Here is a 16553-nt window from a genome sequence, read left to right as displayed (position 1 = left end):
GGAATTCCCTGGCAGCCCAGTGGTTAGGACTCAGTGCTCTCACTGCCGGGGCCCGGGTTCAGTCCCCGGTTGGGGAACTGAGATCCTGCAATCTGTGCAGCATGGCCAAAAAAAAAAGTTATTCCAAAGTAATGGCTATAATTCCCTGTGCTGTACAATATATCCTTGTTGCTTATCTATTTTATACATAGTAGTTTGTACCTCTTAATCCCCTACCTTATCTTGCCCCTCCCCCTTTCCCTCTCCCCACTGGTAAACACTAGTTTGTTCTCTATATCTATGAGTCTGCTTCCGTTTGGCTATAATACATTTATTTGTTTTATTTTTTAGATTCCACATACAAATGATATCATACAGTATTTGTCTTTCTCTGTCTGACTTACTTATTTCACTAAGCATAAGAGCCATCCACATTACTGCAAATGGTAGAATTTCATTCATTTTTATGGCTGAGTAATATTCCATTGTATATATGTACCACATCTTCTTTATCCATTCCTCTGCTGATGGACACTTAGGTTGCTTCCATGTCTTGGCTATTTTAAATACTGCTGCTATGAACATTGGGGTGTATGTGTCTTTTCGAATTAGAGTTTTCATTTTTTCCTGATATTTGCCCAGCAGTGGTATTGCTGGATCATATGGTAGCTCTAGTTTTAGTTTTCTGAGGAACCTTCACGCTATTTTCCATAGTGACTACACCAATTTACATTTCCACCAACAGTGTACAAGGGTTCCATTCTATCCGCATCCTCACCAGCCTTTGTTATTTGTTGCCTTTTTTTTTTTTTTGCTGTACGCGGGCCTCTCACTGTTGTGGCCTCTCCCATTGCGGAGCACAGGCTCTGGACGCACAGGCTCAGCGGCCATGGCTCACTGGCCCAGCCGCTCTGCGGCATGTGGGATCTTCCCAGACCGGGGCACGAACCCATGTCCCCTGCATCGGCAGGTGGACTCTCAACCACTGCACCATCAGGGAAGCCCTTGTTGCCTTTTGATGATAGCCATTCTGACAGGTATGACGTGATACCTCATTGTGGTTTTGATTTGCATTTCTCTAATAATTAGAAATTTGGAGCATCTTTTCATGTGCCTGTTGGCTATCTGTATGTTTTCTTTGGAAAAATGTCTATTCCCTTCTTTTGCCCATTCTTAAATCAGGTTGTTTGTTTTTTTGACATTGAGTTTTATGAGCTGTTTATATATTTTGAATATTAAACCCTTGTTGGTCATATCATGTGCAAATATTTTCTCTCATTCTGCAGGTTGCTTTTTGTTTTGTTGGTGGTTTCCTTTGCTGTGCAAAAGCTTTTTAAGTTTAATTAGGTCCTGTTTGTTTATTTTGCCTTTATTTCTTTTCCTTAGAAGTTAGATCCAAAAAATATTGCTATGATTTATGGCAAAGAGTGTTCTATGTTCTCTTCTAGGAGTTTTATGGTTTCAGGTCTTGCAGTTAGGTCTTTAATCCGTTTTGAGTTTATTTTTGTATATGGTGTGAGGAAATGTTCTAATCTCACTGTTTTACATGTAGCTGTCCAGCTTTCCCAGCACCACTTATTGAAGAGACTGTCTTTTCTCCACTGTATATTCTTGCCTCCTTTGTTGTAGATTAATTGACCATAGGTGTGTGGGTTTATTTCTGAGCTCTCTATTCTGTTGCATTGATCTATGTGTCTGTTTTTGTGGCAGTATCATTCTGTTTTGATTAATGTAGCTTTGTAGTATTGTGTTAAGTCTGGGAGGGTTATGCCTCCTGCTTTGTTCTTTTCCCTCCGATTGCTTTGGCATTTCAGGGTCTTTCATAGTTTCATTCAGGGTCAAGATCCATATGAATTTTGGGATTATTTGTTCCAGTTCTGTGAAAAATATGGGTATTTTGATAGGGATTGCATTAAATCTGTAGATTGCTTTGGGTCGTATGGACACTTTAACAATATTAATTTTTCCAATCCAAGAGCACAAGATGTCTTTTCATTAGTTTGTATCACCTTCAGTTTCCCTCATCAGTGTTGCATAGCTTTCAGAGTATAGGTCTTTCACCTCCTTGGTTAAGTTTATTCTTTTTGATGCGATTTTAAACAGGACCATTTTCTTGCTTTCTCTTTCTGATAGTTCATTATTAGTGTATAGAAATATGACAGATTTCTGTATATTAATCTTGTATGCTGCAACTTTGCTGGATTCATTTATCAGTTCTAATAGATTTTGTGGAGACTTTAGGGTTTTCTATATAAAGTATCATGTCATCAGCAAATACTGACTGTTTTACTTCTTCCTTTCCAATTTGGTTGCTTTTTATTTCTATTTCTTGTCTGACTGCTGTGGCTAGGACTTTCAATACTATGTTAAATAGAAGTGTCAAGAGTGGGCATCCTTGTCTTGTTCCTGAATTTAGAGGAAAGGTTTTCAGCTTTTCACTGTTAAGTATACTGTTAGCTGTGGGTTTGTCATAAATTCCCTTTATTGTGTTGAGATACATTCCCTCTATACCCACCTTGAAGAGAGTTTTTATCATGAATGGATGTTGAATTTTATCAAATGATTTTTCTGCATCTATTGAGATGATCATGTGATTTTTATCCTTCCTTTTGTTAATGTGGTGTATCACATTGATTGATTTGTGAAAATTGAACCATCCTTGTGTTTCTGGAATAAATCCAACTTGATTCTTTGATGGTATATGATCCTTTTTATATATTGTTGGATTTAGTTTGCTAATATTTATTAAGGATTTTTGCATCTATATTCATCAAAGATATTGACCTGTAGTTTTCTTTTTCTGTAGTGTCTTTGTTTGGTTTTGGTATCAAGGTAATGGTGGCCTTGTAGAATGAATTGGGGAGTGTTCCGTCCTCTTCAATTATTTGGAATAGTTTGAGAAGGATAAGTATTAGTTCTTCTTTATATGTTTGTTAGAATTCCCCTGTGAAGCCATTTGGCCTTGGGGTTTTATTTTCTGGGAGTTTTTTTTTTTTTAATACAAATTCATTTTCACTACTAGTGATTGGTCTGTTCAAATTGTGTGTTTCTTCTTGTTTCAGTCTTGGCAGGTTGTATATTTCTAGAAATTTGTCCATTTCTTCTAGGTTTTCCAATTCTTTGGCATGTAACTATTTGTACTATTCTTTTATGATTTTTTTAATCTCTGTGGTATCAGTTGTTATTTTTCTTGTTTCATTTATTTTGTTAATTTGGGCCCTCTCTCTTTACTTCTTGGTGAGCCTGGCTAAAGGTTTATGAATTTTGTTTATCTTTTCAAAAAAGCAGCTTTTGGTTTCATTGATCTTTTCTATTGTTTTTTTATCTCTATTTTATTTATTTCCTCTCTGATCTTTATTATTTCCTTTCTTCTGCTGACTTTGGCCTTTGTTTGTTCTTCTTTTTCTAATTCTTTTAGGTGGTAGGTTAGGTTGTTTATTTGAGATTTTTCTTGTTTCTTGAGGAAGGCCTGTATTGCTGTAAACTTCCCTCTTAGAACTGCTTTTGCTGCATTCCATAGATTTTGGAGTATTGTGTTTCCATTTTAACTTGTCTCGAGTTATTTTCTGATTTCCTCTTTGACTTCTTCATTGACCCATTGATCCTTATTAGCATACTGGTTAGTCTCCACACATTTGTGCTTTTCCTATTTTTCTTTCTATAATTGATTTCTAGTTTCATACTGTTGTTGGAAAAATACTTGATATAATTTCTATCCTCTTAAATGTGTTGAGACTTGTTCTGTGGCCTAGCATGTGATTTATCCTGGAGAACATTCCATGTGCACTTGAAAAAAAATGTGTATTCTCCTGTTTTGGGATTGAATGTCCTGTAGATATCTATTAAGTCCAACCAGTCTATTGTGTCATTTAAGACCACTGTTGCCTTACTGAGTTTCTGTCTGGATGATCTGTCCATTGATGTCAGTGGGATGTAAAAATCCCCTACTATTATTGTGTTACTGTCAATTTCTTCCTTTATGTCTGTTAGTATTTGCTTTATATATTTAGGGGCTCCTGTATTGGGTGCATATTTGTTAATGAGTGTAATATCCTCTTTTTTTATTGATCCCTTTATCATTATATAGTGTCCTTCTTTGTCTTTTGTTATAGCTTTTGTTTTAAAGTCTGTTTTGTCTGATAGAAGTATTGCTACTCACACATTTTTGTTATTTCTGTTGGCATGAAATATTTTTTCCCATCCCTTCACATTCAGTCTTTGTGTGTCTTTAGCCCTGAAGTGAGTCTCTTGTAGGTAGCATATTGAAGAATCTTGTTTTTAATCTGATCAGCCCACCTATGTCTTTTGATTGGAGCATTTAGCCCATTGACATTTAAAGTAATTATTGATAGATATGTATTTATTTCCATTTTATTGCTTGTTTTCTTGTTGTTTTTGTAGGTCTTCTCTGTTCATTTCTTCTTTTTGTGTCTTCCCCTGTGGTTTGGTGATTTTCTTTAGTGTTATGTTTGTGTTCCTTTCTTTTTAGTCTTTGTGTATCTATTGTAGGTTTTTCATTTGTGGTTATCATTGGGTTCATATATGTTGACCTATAACTGTATCTACTTGGTTGTTTTTGTTTTTTTTTTTTTGCGGTACGTGGGCCCCTCACTGTTGTGGCCTCTCCCGTTGCAGAGCACAGGCTCCGGACGCGCAGGCTCAGCAGCCATGGCTCACAGGCCCAGCCGCTCCGTGGCATGTGGGATCTTCCCGGACCGGGGCACGAACCCGTGTCCCCTGCATTGGCAGGCGGACTCTCAACCACTGCGCCACCAGGGAAGCCCTATCTACTTGTTTTAAACTGATAGTCATTTAAGTTCAAACAAATTCTAGAAGATCTACATTTTTTACTCCCTTCCCCCACATTTTGTGTTTTTGATGTCATATTTTACATCTTCATGTCTATACCTTAACTCTTTATTGTAGTTATAGTTGATTTTATAATTTTTTGTATTGTAATATTTGTACTGGCTTATTTAAGTGGTTGATCCTCAGTCATTACTATATATTTGCCTTTCCTAGTGGGATTTCCCTTTTCCTATAGATTTTTCCTTCTTTTCTGCTTAGAGAAGACCTTTTAACATTTCTTTTAAGGTAGGTTTAGTATTGATGAACTCTTTTAGTTTTTGCTTGTCTGAGAAGCTCTTTATCTCTCCTTCTATTCTAAATGATGATCTTGCTGGGTAGATTATCCTAGGTTGCAGGTTTTTCCCTTTTAGGACTTTGAATCAATCACTCCACTCTCTTCTGGCCTGCAAAGTTTCTGCAGAGAAATCAGCTGATAGCCTTATGGGGATTTCCTTGTAAATGACTATTTTTCTCTTGCTGCTTTTAGAATTCTCTCTTTATCTTTAACTTTTACCATTTTAATTATGATGTGTCTTGGTGTGAGTCTTTGGGTTCATTTTGTTTGGAACCCCTTGTGCCTCCTGTACCTGGATATCTGTTTCCTTCTTTAGGTTTGGGAAGTTTTCAGCCATATGTTCTGCAAATACATTTTCAATGCTTTTCTCTCTCTTTTCTCCTGGAACCCCAATGAAATGAATTGTTGGAATGCTTTTGATAGTACCTAGAGGAATGGAGTTTTTTATATGCTTTGATCCAAATCAAATTAGATCCCTTTGGCAAAGAAGCTTCTGGTCTTCACGACTTGCCTTGCCCTAGTAGAACTACTTCTGAGTGAGCTGGTAAGGGGTATGGGAGCACCCCAAGCTAAAATGCCACAGATTCTCAGTGTTCTTACCAGATGTCCAGTAGTTGTTTTTTTTTTTCCCAATAAATCCTTCCCAATATAATACACAACAATTTTGTTGTATGCTTTTGGTAAATTTTCAGAGTCCCCAAATAGTTGTGCTTGACTTTTTAAAAATAGTTTTGTACACTTGTATCATTGTTTTTTGGAGAATGGCTTTTCTCAGCTCCTCATTCAGCCATTCCAGTAATACCACCTTTCTCTGTTTGCTAATATTTTTTGCGGGGTGAAGTAGAAAAGAATAGCTTTATTGCTTTGCCAGGCAAAGGGGGCCGCAGCAGGCGAATACCCTTAAAACTGTGTGTCCCAACTTGGAGAGGGTAGTGAGAAGTTTTACAGTAATGGTTCAAAGAGGGTGTGACGTTTGCTAATATTTTATTTAGGATTTTTGCATTGTTAATCATAAGTGATATTAGTCTGTACTTTTCTGATATATTTTATGTTTATCAGGTTTAGCTACCAAAGTTATACTTGCTTCATAAAAAGAATTAGAAATATTCCTTGATTTTCTAAACTCTTGACCAAATTTGTGAAGCACTGGGACTGTCTGGTCTTTGAAGTTTTGGTAAAATTGTCTGTTGAAACCATCTGATCTTTGTAACTTTGTCTATTTTAGTCTTTGGAAATTTTTTGTGTCAATTTTGCTATGGTGTATTTTTTGGAAAATTATCCATTTCATCTAGATTTTAAAATTTATTTGTGTAAAGGCATGCAGAATTGTCTCTTTTTTAAAAAGTTTCCTCTGTTTCAATGATAATTTTTTCCTTGTCAATTCTTATTTTGCATATTTGTGCCCTCCTCTTTTATTGATTAGATTGGCTAGTCGGTTGCCTTTAGGTTATATTTTTTCCCCAGGAAACCAAGATTTTGATTTTTTAAAATTAATTCCAGGGCTTCCCTGGTGGCACAGTTGTTGAGAGTCTGCCTGCCGATGCAGGGGACACGGGTTCGTGCTCCGGTCCGGGAAGATCCCACATGCCGCGGAGTGGCTGGGCCCGTGAGCCATGGCCGTTGAGCCTGCGTGTCCGGAGCCTGTGCTCCGCAATGGGAGAGGCCACAGCAGTGAGAGGCCTGCGTACTGCAAAAAAAAAAAAAAAAAAAATTAATTCCACTGTTTCTCTGTACTCTATTATTTTTTGCTTTTATCTTTATTTTATAATTTCTTTTCATTTTCTCTATTGTTCTTTTTTAGCTTTGAACTGGTTATTTAATTCATCTGTTTCATTCTGTCATTTTTATTGATATAATGTTTTAATAGATTTTACATTCTGGGTAGAATTGACCATTTATTTATTCCAGGTACTTGATGGGCCCTTTCAATATTAGATTCAAGTGTTACTTTATTTGTGGACCTTTTCTTGGATTATGATTTCAATATTTTGTAAAATTAATTTTTATTGGAGAATAGTTCTTTACAATGTTGTGTTAGTTTCTACTGTACAGCAAAATGAATCAGCCGTATACATATACATATGCCCCCTCCCTTTTGGACTCCCTTCCCGTTCACGTCACCACAGTGCATTGAGTAGGTTACCCTGTGCTATATGGTAGGTTCTCATTAGTTATCTGTTTTACACATAACATCAATAGTGTATATATGTCAATCCCAATCTCCCAGTTCATCCCACACCCCCCTTCCCCCTTGGTGTCTATACATGTCTTCTCTACATGTGTGTTTGTATTTCTGCTTTGCAAATAGGATAATCTATACCATTTTTCTAGTTTCCACATATATGGGTTAATATGTGATATTTGTTTTTCTCTTTCTGACTTACTTCACTCTGTGTATGACACTGTCTAGGTCCATCCATGTCTCTACAAATGGCCCAATTTCATTCCTTTTTATGGCTAATATTCCATTGTATATATGTACCACATCTTCTTTATCCATTCCTCTGTCAATGGGCATTTAGGTTGCTTCCATGTCCTGGCTATTGTAACTAGTGCTGCAATGAACATTGGGGTGTATGTATCTTTTTGAGTTGTTTTTCTCTGGGTATGCGCCCAGGTGTGGGATTGCTGAGTCACAGCTCTATTTTTAGTTTTTTAAGTAACATTCATACTGTTTTCCATAGTGGCTGTATCAATTTACACTCCCACCAACTGTGCATAAGGGTTCCCTTTTCTCCACACCCTCTCCAGCATTTGTTATTTGTAGACTTTTTAATGATGGCCATTCTGACCGGTGTGAGGTGATAACTCATTGTAGTTTTGATTTGCATTTCTCTAATAATTAGTGATGTTGAGCATCTTTTCATGTTTGTTGGCCATCTGTATGTCTTATTTGGAGAAATGTCTATTTAGGTCTTCCACCCATTTTTTTGATTGTTTTTTATTTTTGCTACTGAGCTGCATGAGCTGCTTGTAAATTTTGGAGATTAATCCTTTGTCAGTTGCTTCATTTGCAAATATTTTCTCCCATTCTGAGGGTTGTCTTTTGGTCTTGTTTATGGTTGCCTTTGCTGTGCAAAAGCTTTTAAGTTTCATTAGGTTCCATTTGTTTGTTTTTATTTCCATTTCTCTAGGAGGTGGGTCAAAAAGGATCTTGCTGCGATTTATGTCAGAGAGTGTTCTGCCTATGTTTTCCTCTGAGAGTTTGATAGTGTCTGGTCTTAATTCCATCAATCTCCATCACATCATTCTGAGCTGGGAGTTATTCTCTTGCTTTAAGATGATGTTGACTCTTCAGTTTATTTCTCAGAGGCAGCCTGGCTTTTCCACATGTCCAAGTTCTAGGGAGACACTTTGCTCCGGTGCCCACGTGCTGAGGGCCCTTTTTGGCGGTGTTCCCCGCCACCGGCCGCCGTCTCCTCCCGTGGGCTCTCGCAGTTCGGGGCCCCTGCCTTTCCTCCTCCTCCACTTGCTCTCTCTCAGCATGAGCCAGTGCTCATCTTCCTACGCTTTGAATATTGAGAGTCTCTAGGATTTTATATTTAACCTTTTCTCAACATCTACAACCTAGATCATGTCCTCTCCTCTGAGGTTTTGACTGCCATCTCTGAGCAGGTCTCATTTGCATCTAGGCCCATATATCTTGCTACCTTCTGGACATCTCCTATTTCAGTTCAACAGCTATTCTAAATGTTTACGTCACACTGTTTATGTCACATCCGTCTCACAAATGTCTGATCCTGGATTCATCCAGCTCTCCTCTCTCTCCGGATCTGTACCTGAGGCGCTGACTCTTGCTTCAGAAATTCATGGTCACCGATTCACACTGCTGCTCATCACAAGGACTATTTCACGCCTGCTGCCCTCTCCTCAGACCTCCAGCTCTGTCTCTACCATCTCTAAGTGCAGAAAATTCATGTAACAAATGCAACGAGCATTTGTTAATTACTGGCTCTGACTCTCCCCAGTTCACAGAGAGAACTGAAGCCATCATACAGCAACCTCTTCAAAATCTGGTCCGCTTTCCATCTGTGGGGGGAAGGTGTTCTGACTGCCCAGCTAGACTCAATAGCAAGTCTCTCTCCCTCCCTGGAGCTTCACACAGGGCCCTGAGGTGCATAGGTACTTGGAGCCTAGTGTCAATTGATGTTGTCCGCATTTTTCACCACCCTGCTTGTTTCTTGCAGGTGATGTAGAAGGCCAATCTTTAAGACACCGAGATAAGCGGCTAAGTTTAAATTTGGTAAGTTTGGTACTTGAGTTTCTTTAAGCCTCAATTTTTACCAGAAAAATAGCCTGACCTATTTATGTTCCCATGATGTCTTTTAAGACAGCACTGTGAATCTCTGAGGACCCCTCCAGTCTCCCATTAAGGCTTAAACTTGTCGGGAGCTACTGGACTTTGTGTGCTCTGAGGACCCTGCCAGTTCTAATGGTCCAGACGCTTCCCCAAACTTGGGGTACCTGCTGAAGTCATCACATGATACTTAAAGCATTTGCATAAATTCATTAACCTCTGTCTTCTAGCATGAGATCTAGGCGGGTCATCACCTACCTCACACGATAAATCCAGAGGCAGAGCTTGAGTTAGAGGCTTGTCTGACTTTCCTAAGGAAGTTCAAAGTTATTCTTGGAAAATCTGCAACTGAAATGCCATGTGCAGCCGAGGCTGCCCACTGGAAGCAGTTTCCATGGCTACTCTGTGCTTTCCCTTGCAGCCGTGCAGGTTCTTCCCAATGTCCCCTCCAGCTTCTGCCAGCACTGAGGACAACTACGTGCCCATGAGCCCCCAGGCCGCCGCCTCTGCTCTCGGACCCCACTGCAGCCCTGACGACTACATCCCAATGAGCTCAGGAAGCATCTCCAGCCCATTGCCCAAGCTCCCGGCGGACCTGGAGCCTCCCCCCGTGAATAGAGATCTCAAGCCTCAGAGGAAACGTAAGTTACTTCCCCAGGCCTGCTGTGTGGGACTGGGGAGCAAGGTCTGGTGGCCGTGTGGCAAAGCTTCCCTCCTGACCATCTCTGGGAAGGGGACACTAGAGAAACCAGCCCAGAGGCCTGGGAAGCACAAGGGCAGGGAGAAATGGCTGGGATTGAGTGGGGAGGATCCTAAGGATGAAAGGAGCCAAGTTCACTCCAGAGGACTCATCTTTGGCTGCTTCCCTAACAAAGGCGTCCACCTTGTGTAAGGCAGCCAAGAATGGCCTTTGACACTGATTCCTGATACACACCTGGTCGCATGCCACGTCACTCAGTGCCCTGCTAGCGCCCGGCAGAAGAGGTGTGTGGGGTGGGGGCACGTAGAGGTGAGCGGCCGGAACAGGCAGGGAGGAGGGCGAAGAGGGAATGAGCAGAAGCAGGTCAGGGTAACTTGCCAACTTCCTTTTTCGCTCGTCGTCACCTGCCCAGTAGGGCTGGGCGATTCCAAGGAAATACCTGGTACCATGACCGCGACCCCTGACACTCCATTGGCTCCGTCGCCGGCTCTGCTGCTTCAGGTGGCCCCGTCCAGAGCTGGAACTAAGTCGTCTGCTTATGCCCGGTCCTCTCCAGGCTCCCCCTCTTCAATTCGAGTCAAATCACATTTCTGGGAGAGGCACAGATGAGCGAGCAAGCAGGGAGAAAGATATGTCCAAACCACCTGGAAGAAAAAGTAGAGTTATTCAATAGGTACTAAAGAGGAGAACAGACCCTGTCTCGTGAGCTTTAGAGGAAGTAGCCATTCAGGCTGGCCAGAAACCATTTCACAGGGACCTGTAACTTTGAGGTAGATACTGTCGTTTTGCTCAGTGACTTTTCTGTAGCAACGCTGTGCAACAGAACTTTCTGTAACGAGGAAAATGTGGCTGTTGAACAAGTGAAACGTGGCCAGTGCAACTGAGGAACTGAAGTTTTTAATTTTATTTAATTTTAATGCATTTAAATTTCAATAACCACATGTGGCTAGTGGCTACCACGTTGGATGTTAGAGCTCTAAAAGACCTAGTGATGGAGGCGCAGAGATTTTGGTTGGACGTGTGGTTGTGGATTAATTGGGACGCCTGGGCCAGGAGGGGCTGGTTCTTACACGTGTGGCTCCGGGGTTGGACCCTGCGGCCCAAGCAGGAGAGGCAGGGGGTGAAGCCAGGAGGCGGCTGGTCAGTGAAGCCGAGACCAGGGTGCATCACAGCCAGGAGAGACCTTCTCCCCGGGGACTACACGACGCATATGTCCTTTTCAGCTCAGCACCTGGCAGGTCTGAGGCTCCCGGACAACTGATTGAGCAGCACGAAAGTCACTGGCAATATGGAGCGGAGTTAAACACTCTCCACCTGTGTGGCCTAGTGGAGGAAAGAGCTAGAAAACCAAGCTGGTCAAGGCAGCAATAGAGGAATACGCTCACGACCAACTCAGCAAGTCGGGCAACTGAGGGGGAATGGGATGCCAAGGCTACTGCAGTGAACAAGCCAGAAAACCCTGTGCTCCCAGAACACGGTCGGTCTAGAGCCGAATCAGATCATCACAGCTGAATGTATCGTCACGAAGTGGGCGAGTGCTGTGAAGGGTAAGCACAGGAACTCATGACAGCCCATGAGCTGGGCCTTATCTTGCCTGGAGGTCAAAGAAGGCCTTCCTCCTAAGCAGGACCTGTTGAGCTGAGATCCGAAGATGACTCTAAGGCAGAGAGATGGGGAAGAAAGGTACAGTTTCAGTTTGGGACACCTAGAACCATGCCTGACAGTGAGTTCTCGATAAGTGTGTAGTGACTGGATGTAAGCCCAGCTGATCATGTGGCCACTGGCTCGGTGGTTGTCCCCTCTACCCCCAGTGAGGCAGGGAAGAGTAGGACAGCAAAAAGCACGCTCACCATCGGCACTGCTTGTAAGTAAATGTGGATCTGATGGAATGTCATAGTTTTACAGTCTTCAGTTTCTGGCCTTGAACCCCTGAGAACTTACCATGTTGGTTGTCATGTGTTATCTTGTAGCACGGTCACCTCCCCTGGACCTGAAAAGCCTCTCCACCATCCGGGAACACACGTCTCTCACCAGGACCCGCACTGTGCCTTGGTGAGTCTGATTGCTCATAGGGGCCTCATCTGGTGCACTCCCAGCGTTACTCAGGCCTCGGTGGTTAAAGGTAGTCGAAGCCCACTCGATCTAGCTTAAGTCGAACGAGGGATGGGATTTATTATCCCGAGCTGGAAGTGTTTTGTAGGTCACAGAGGAAGGACCATAAGTCAATCTCCCAGGACAATGGAATCGGGAACAAGAGTGCTGCTGGGAACCTGTCTCTCACATCTGCTTCTCTGTTGCGCAATCCTCACGGCCTGAGATGGCTGTCCCTTAGATCCTTACTTACATGCTACAACCCTAGTACCAACAGAGAAAGGTTCTTTTTCAATCCCAATTCACATGGGCTCAGGAGACAAACCCCAAAACATATCTGCACTCTTTCATCTCACCTTGTAGCAATTTCAGAGTCCTTGTAGGAATTTCAGAGTCCTGAGCCTGGCCTGGGAGTTTCTTAGTTCACCCTATATGCCGCAGGACACAACGGCTCTGTAAAGCAGAATTCTGCAGTGAACTGCATTCCCAGACAGAACTGCAGAGCCTTGGATGAAAGTGGATTCCTACCAAAGGAATGACCACACTTCCTTACTTTTCCTGGTTACTTTGAATGGAAACAAGAGAGCCTCAAAGGAGCGCTTTTGTTTTGTTTTGTTTTGTTTTTCTCTAAATGATATGATGCCTTGGTCTCTTTCTAGAAAGCTCATGAGCTGTGTCACATGGAGGGCCTGGAAAAAAAATAGCCTTTGAGAATTGGGAACCCTTTTCCCCATAGCAGGACAGCAGCTGCGGGGTAGTCTCTCTCCTGGTTCAGGAATTGCTTTGGCCAGAAGGAAGTTGCATGGGGAAGCGGGGGCGAGGGCCAAAAGCCCAGAGGGGCCATGTCAGTTCTTGGCTGGCTTTCAGAGCAGCTGTAAGACATTGCCTTGACCTCACCTATATTTCTGTTCTTAGCAATCGAACCAGCTTTCTCTCTCCAGAAAGAAATGGTATTAATCCTGCAAGATTTTTTGCCAATTCTGTTTCCAGAGAAGAGGAACAAAGCTACATGCAAATGGTAATCCTATATTTTTCACACTCTTCTTATTCTTCACCCCAATCTATATTATCAGTTCACTGTAAAGGAAACATAGCATTCAGAAAGTCCTGTGCAATCTTAAAACAATTACTTGACTGTAATACCAGCTTACAATGTTTTCCAGACTGGGAACAAGTTGTTATGAAGTCGGTTTTCTTTCCTGTAATATTCAGCACCTCGTACCACTTTGAGGCCACAGTTTTAAGTGTACCCAGGGCTGCAACGTGTAATGGGAAAATGGAAATGCTAGCAACTCTTTTCACCATGGCTGGGATATTGTGTTTGACTCCAGTAGGTTTGTAGCTTCCTGGATGTCCAGAGTCTAAGCTGTGAAAACTCACACATTGGATGTCCCCTTCCACCACACCACCGGGTAGCCCTGCCCTGACTGCCTCCAAACCTTTACCAAAGATGAATCACTTAGAGTCCCGTTGGGAGGGTGGCCCAGTGTCCCAGGTCATGGATGGGTCTAGTCTCTGGAGACTCCTGGTAGAGTCTTTCTGTGGCCCAGAGTGCACAGAGACCCGACATCTCGATCCTTTGATGAACGATTTATGGTTCAATCTCTCCTCCTGCCCTCTGTTGTCCCTTCCATTCTCTCTACTTTGGATTCTGTTGAGAATGGGTTACTGAAGAGAAAGGGGGTCTTTTAGCACCTCTGGCAATTATCAGGCCCTTTAGCCAGAACTTTAAAATGTAGGGAACTCTAGAGAGAATCTCTGTTTAAACTATGAAATTTTGAAAAAGAGATCTTAGAAGGACAGTGTTCAAGGCACTGAGACTATATACTTTTGAGAAGAGAACTCTGCCTTCCTATACGTGACAATAACAGGCATTTAAAATTCTCAAAACAGTCATCTCCAGTGAAGCAGCAATTAAATGCTTCATTTTGCCTTTCTATTTGACAGATTGTTCTGTGAGTACCCATATGCAGGTGGAAAGTGACTCATATCCAGTCTGCTGTGGTATTCCCAATATTTTTCACACTTAGTAATGGCCCTTGGGAAACCTCTAGAAGAAAACACTCTTATAAAAGATACTGCCCAGCTGTGCTTTGTCTCCAGAGAACAGAGAAGGGAAGTGAATCTATAGCCTCATAGAAGCAAGTGCAGAATCATTCCAGACACTAGCAGTTATTTCTGATCTTTGAGGTTGTGAGAAAGACCACTGTTTCATTAACAGCGTAATTCAGGATTGGTCTCTTGCCTGTATATAATCATTGATTAATGACTGTCTCTGTACATTACTAGGCAATATGACACAGTAGATTAAGAGCCCAGAAAACTGGCTGAAGGAAGGTAGCTCTGAGGGAACCACCACATAAATGAATTTAAAGCCTATCCCATCTCATTCAGTTGTGTGTTTTAAATTCAGTAATATGATATTTTCAAATGACTTTGATTTACATTATTTCACTTGTTCCACAAAACAACCCATTTGGTAGACAGAACTAATATAATTCAGTTTCAATTTTGCACATAATCATATGCATAATTTTTTTCTCTTTGAGGACAAGTTCTTATCTGAATGTAAAAATTTAAGCTAGGGGCTGAAATACAAGTTTTCTTTTATTAAAGTCACCTATCCTTCTTTAACTACTTTATTTTTTAATGAAATATAGTTGATGTTCAACATTTTGTTCGTCTCAGGTGTACTACGTAATGATTGACATGTGCATACATGAATGAAATGATCACCGTGATAAGTCTAGTAAGCATTTGTCCCTCTATGACTTACTACAATGTTATTGATCCTGTTCCTTACACTGTAGAGTACACTCCCATGGGTTATATAATGGAGGTGTGTGCCTCCAAATCCCCTTCACTTATTCCGCCCACTCCTCACCCCCTCCCTTATGGAAGCCACCCATTTGTTCTCTGTATCTGTGAGTCTGTTTTCATTTTTTGTTTTTGTTTTTGTTTTTGGCTGCGTTGGGTCTTCATTGCTGCATGCGGGCTTTCTCTAGTTGTGGCGAGCGGGGGCTACTCTTCGTTGTGGTGTGCTGGCTTCTCATTGTGGTGGCTTCTCTTGTTGTGGAGCACGGGCTCTAGGTGCATGGGCTTCAGTAGTTGTGGCTCGTGGGCTCAGTAGTTGTGGCTCGCAGGCTCAGTAGTTGTGGCTCACGGGCTCTAGAGCGCAGGCTCAGTAGTTGCGGTGCATGGGCTTAGTTGCTCCGCGGCATGTGGGATCTTCCCAGACCAGGGCTCGAGCCCATGTCCCCTGCATTGGCAGGCAGATTCTTAATCACTGCGCCACCAAGGAAACCCCTGCTTTTTGGTTTTTGTTTTGTTTAGATTCTACGTATGAGTAAGATCATGTAGCGTTTGTCTTTCTCTGACTTATTTAACTTTGGCATAACAGCCTCTAGGTGCACCCATGTTGTCATAATGGCAAGATTTCTTTGTCTTTTTTTTTTTTTTTGGCTGGGTAACATTCCATTGTGTGTGTGTCTGTATATATATATATACACATGTACATACACACACACACACAAATATATATACACATCTGTATACCACATCTTTATCCATTCATCTATTGATGGACACTGAGGTTGCTTCCATGTCTTGGCTATTGTAAATACTGCTGCACTGAACATGGGAGTGCATGTATCTTTTCGAATTAGTGTTTTTGTATTTGGGGGGCGATAAATACCCAGAAATGAAATTACTGAATCATATTTTTAATTTTTGAGGAGCCTCCATATTGTTTTCCATAGCAGCTGCACCAATTTACATTCCCACCAACAGTGTATGAGGGCTCCCTTTTCTCCACATCCTCACAAAATTTGTTACTTGTGTTCTTTTGATGATGGCCATTCTGACAGGTGTGAGGTGATGTCTCATTGTGGTGTTGATTTGCATTTACCTGCTGATTAGTGATGTTGAGCATCTTTTCATTTATCTGTTGGACACCTGTATGTCTTCTTTGGGAAAATGTCTATTCAGGTCCTCTGCCCATTTTCTAATCAGGTTGTTTGTTTTTTTGATGTTGAGTTGTATTTGTTATTTGTATATTTTGGATATGAACCTTTTGTCAGATGTATCATTTGAAAATATCTTCTCCCATTCAGTAGGCTGCCCTTTTGTTTTATTGATAGTTCCCTTTGCTGTGCAAAAGCTTTTTAGTTTGATGTGGTCCCTTTTATTTACTTTTTGTTTTTCTTTCTCTTGCCTGAGGAGACATAACCAAAAAATATTGTTAAGACCCACGTCAAAGAATATACTGTTTATGTTTTCTTCAGGGAGTTTTATGGTTTCAGGTCTGGTATTTGTCTTTCATCCATTTTGAATTTGTTTTTATA

At 41.5% G+C, this 16553-nt stretch overlaps 1 protein-coding gene across 6 annotated transcripts in view; it reads left to right on the top strand.

The window, feature by feature from the left end:
* Nucleotides 1-16553, top strand: part of GAB3 (GRB2 associated binding protein 3) — a 66060-nt gene that overhangs the window by 35969 nt on the left and 13538 nt on the right. For 5 of the 6 annotated variants that reach the window (XR_003796784.1, XR_003796783.1, XR_003796782.1 and 2 more), the window contains exons 5-8: nt 9310-9365; nt 9841-10060; nt 12090-12171; nt 13126-13228. Coding sequence is in view for 1 of the 6 variants with exons in the window: in XM_029243727.1 (XP_029099560.1) it covers nt 9310-9365; nt 9841-10060; nt 12090-12171; nt 13126-13228 (461 nt within the window). In the remaining 5 variants the exon portion in view is untranslated. Of the gene's footprint in view, nt 1-9309; nt 9366-9840; nt 10061-12089; nt 12172-13125; nt 13229-14898; nt 14960-16553 lie in introns of all 6 variants that reach the window. The other variant, XR_003796785.1, reaches the window with a different exon arrangement.

This window comes from Monodon monoceros, unplaced genomic scaffold, assembly GCF_005190385.1.
Source record: "Monodon monoceros isolate NGI ecotype Baffin Bay Population unplaced genomic scaffold, NGI_Narwhal_1 Super_Scaffold_3, whole genome shotgun sequence".
NCBI classification, from domain to species: domain Eukaryota; kingdom Metazoa; phylum Chordata; class Mammalia; order Artiodactyla; family Monodontidae; genus Monodon; species Monodon monoceros.
Note: the sequence above shows the minus strand (reverse complement) of the source record. Positions and strands in the feature narration are given on the sequence as shown.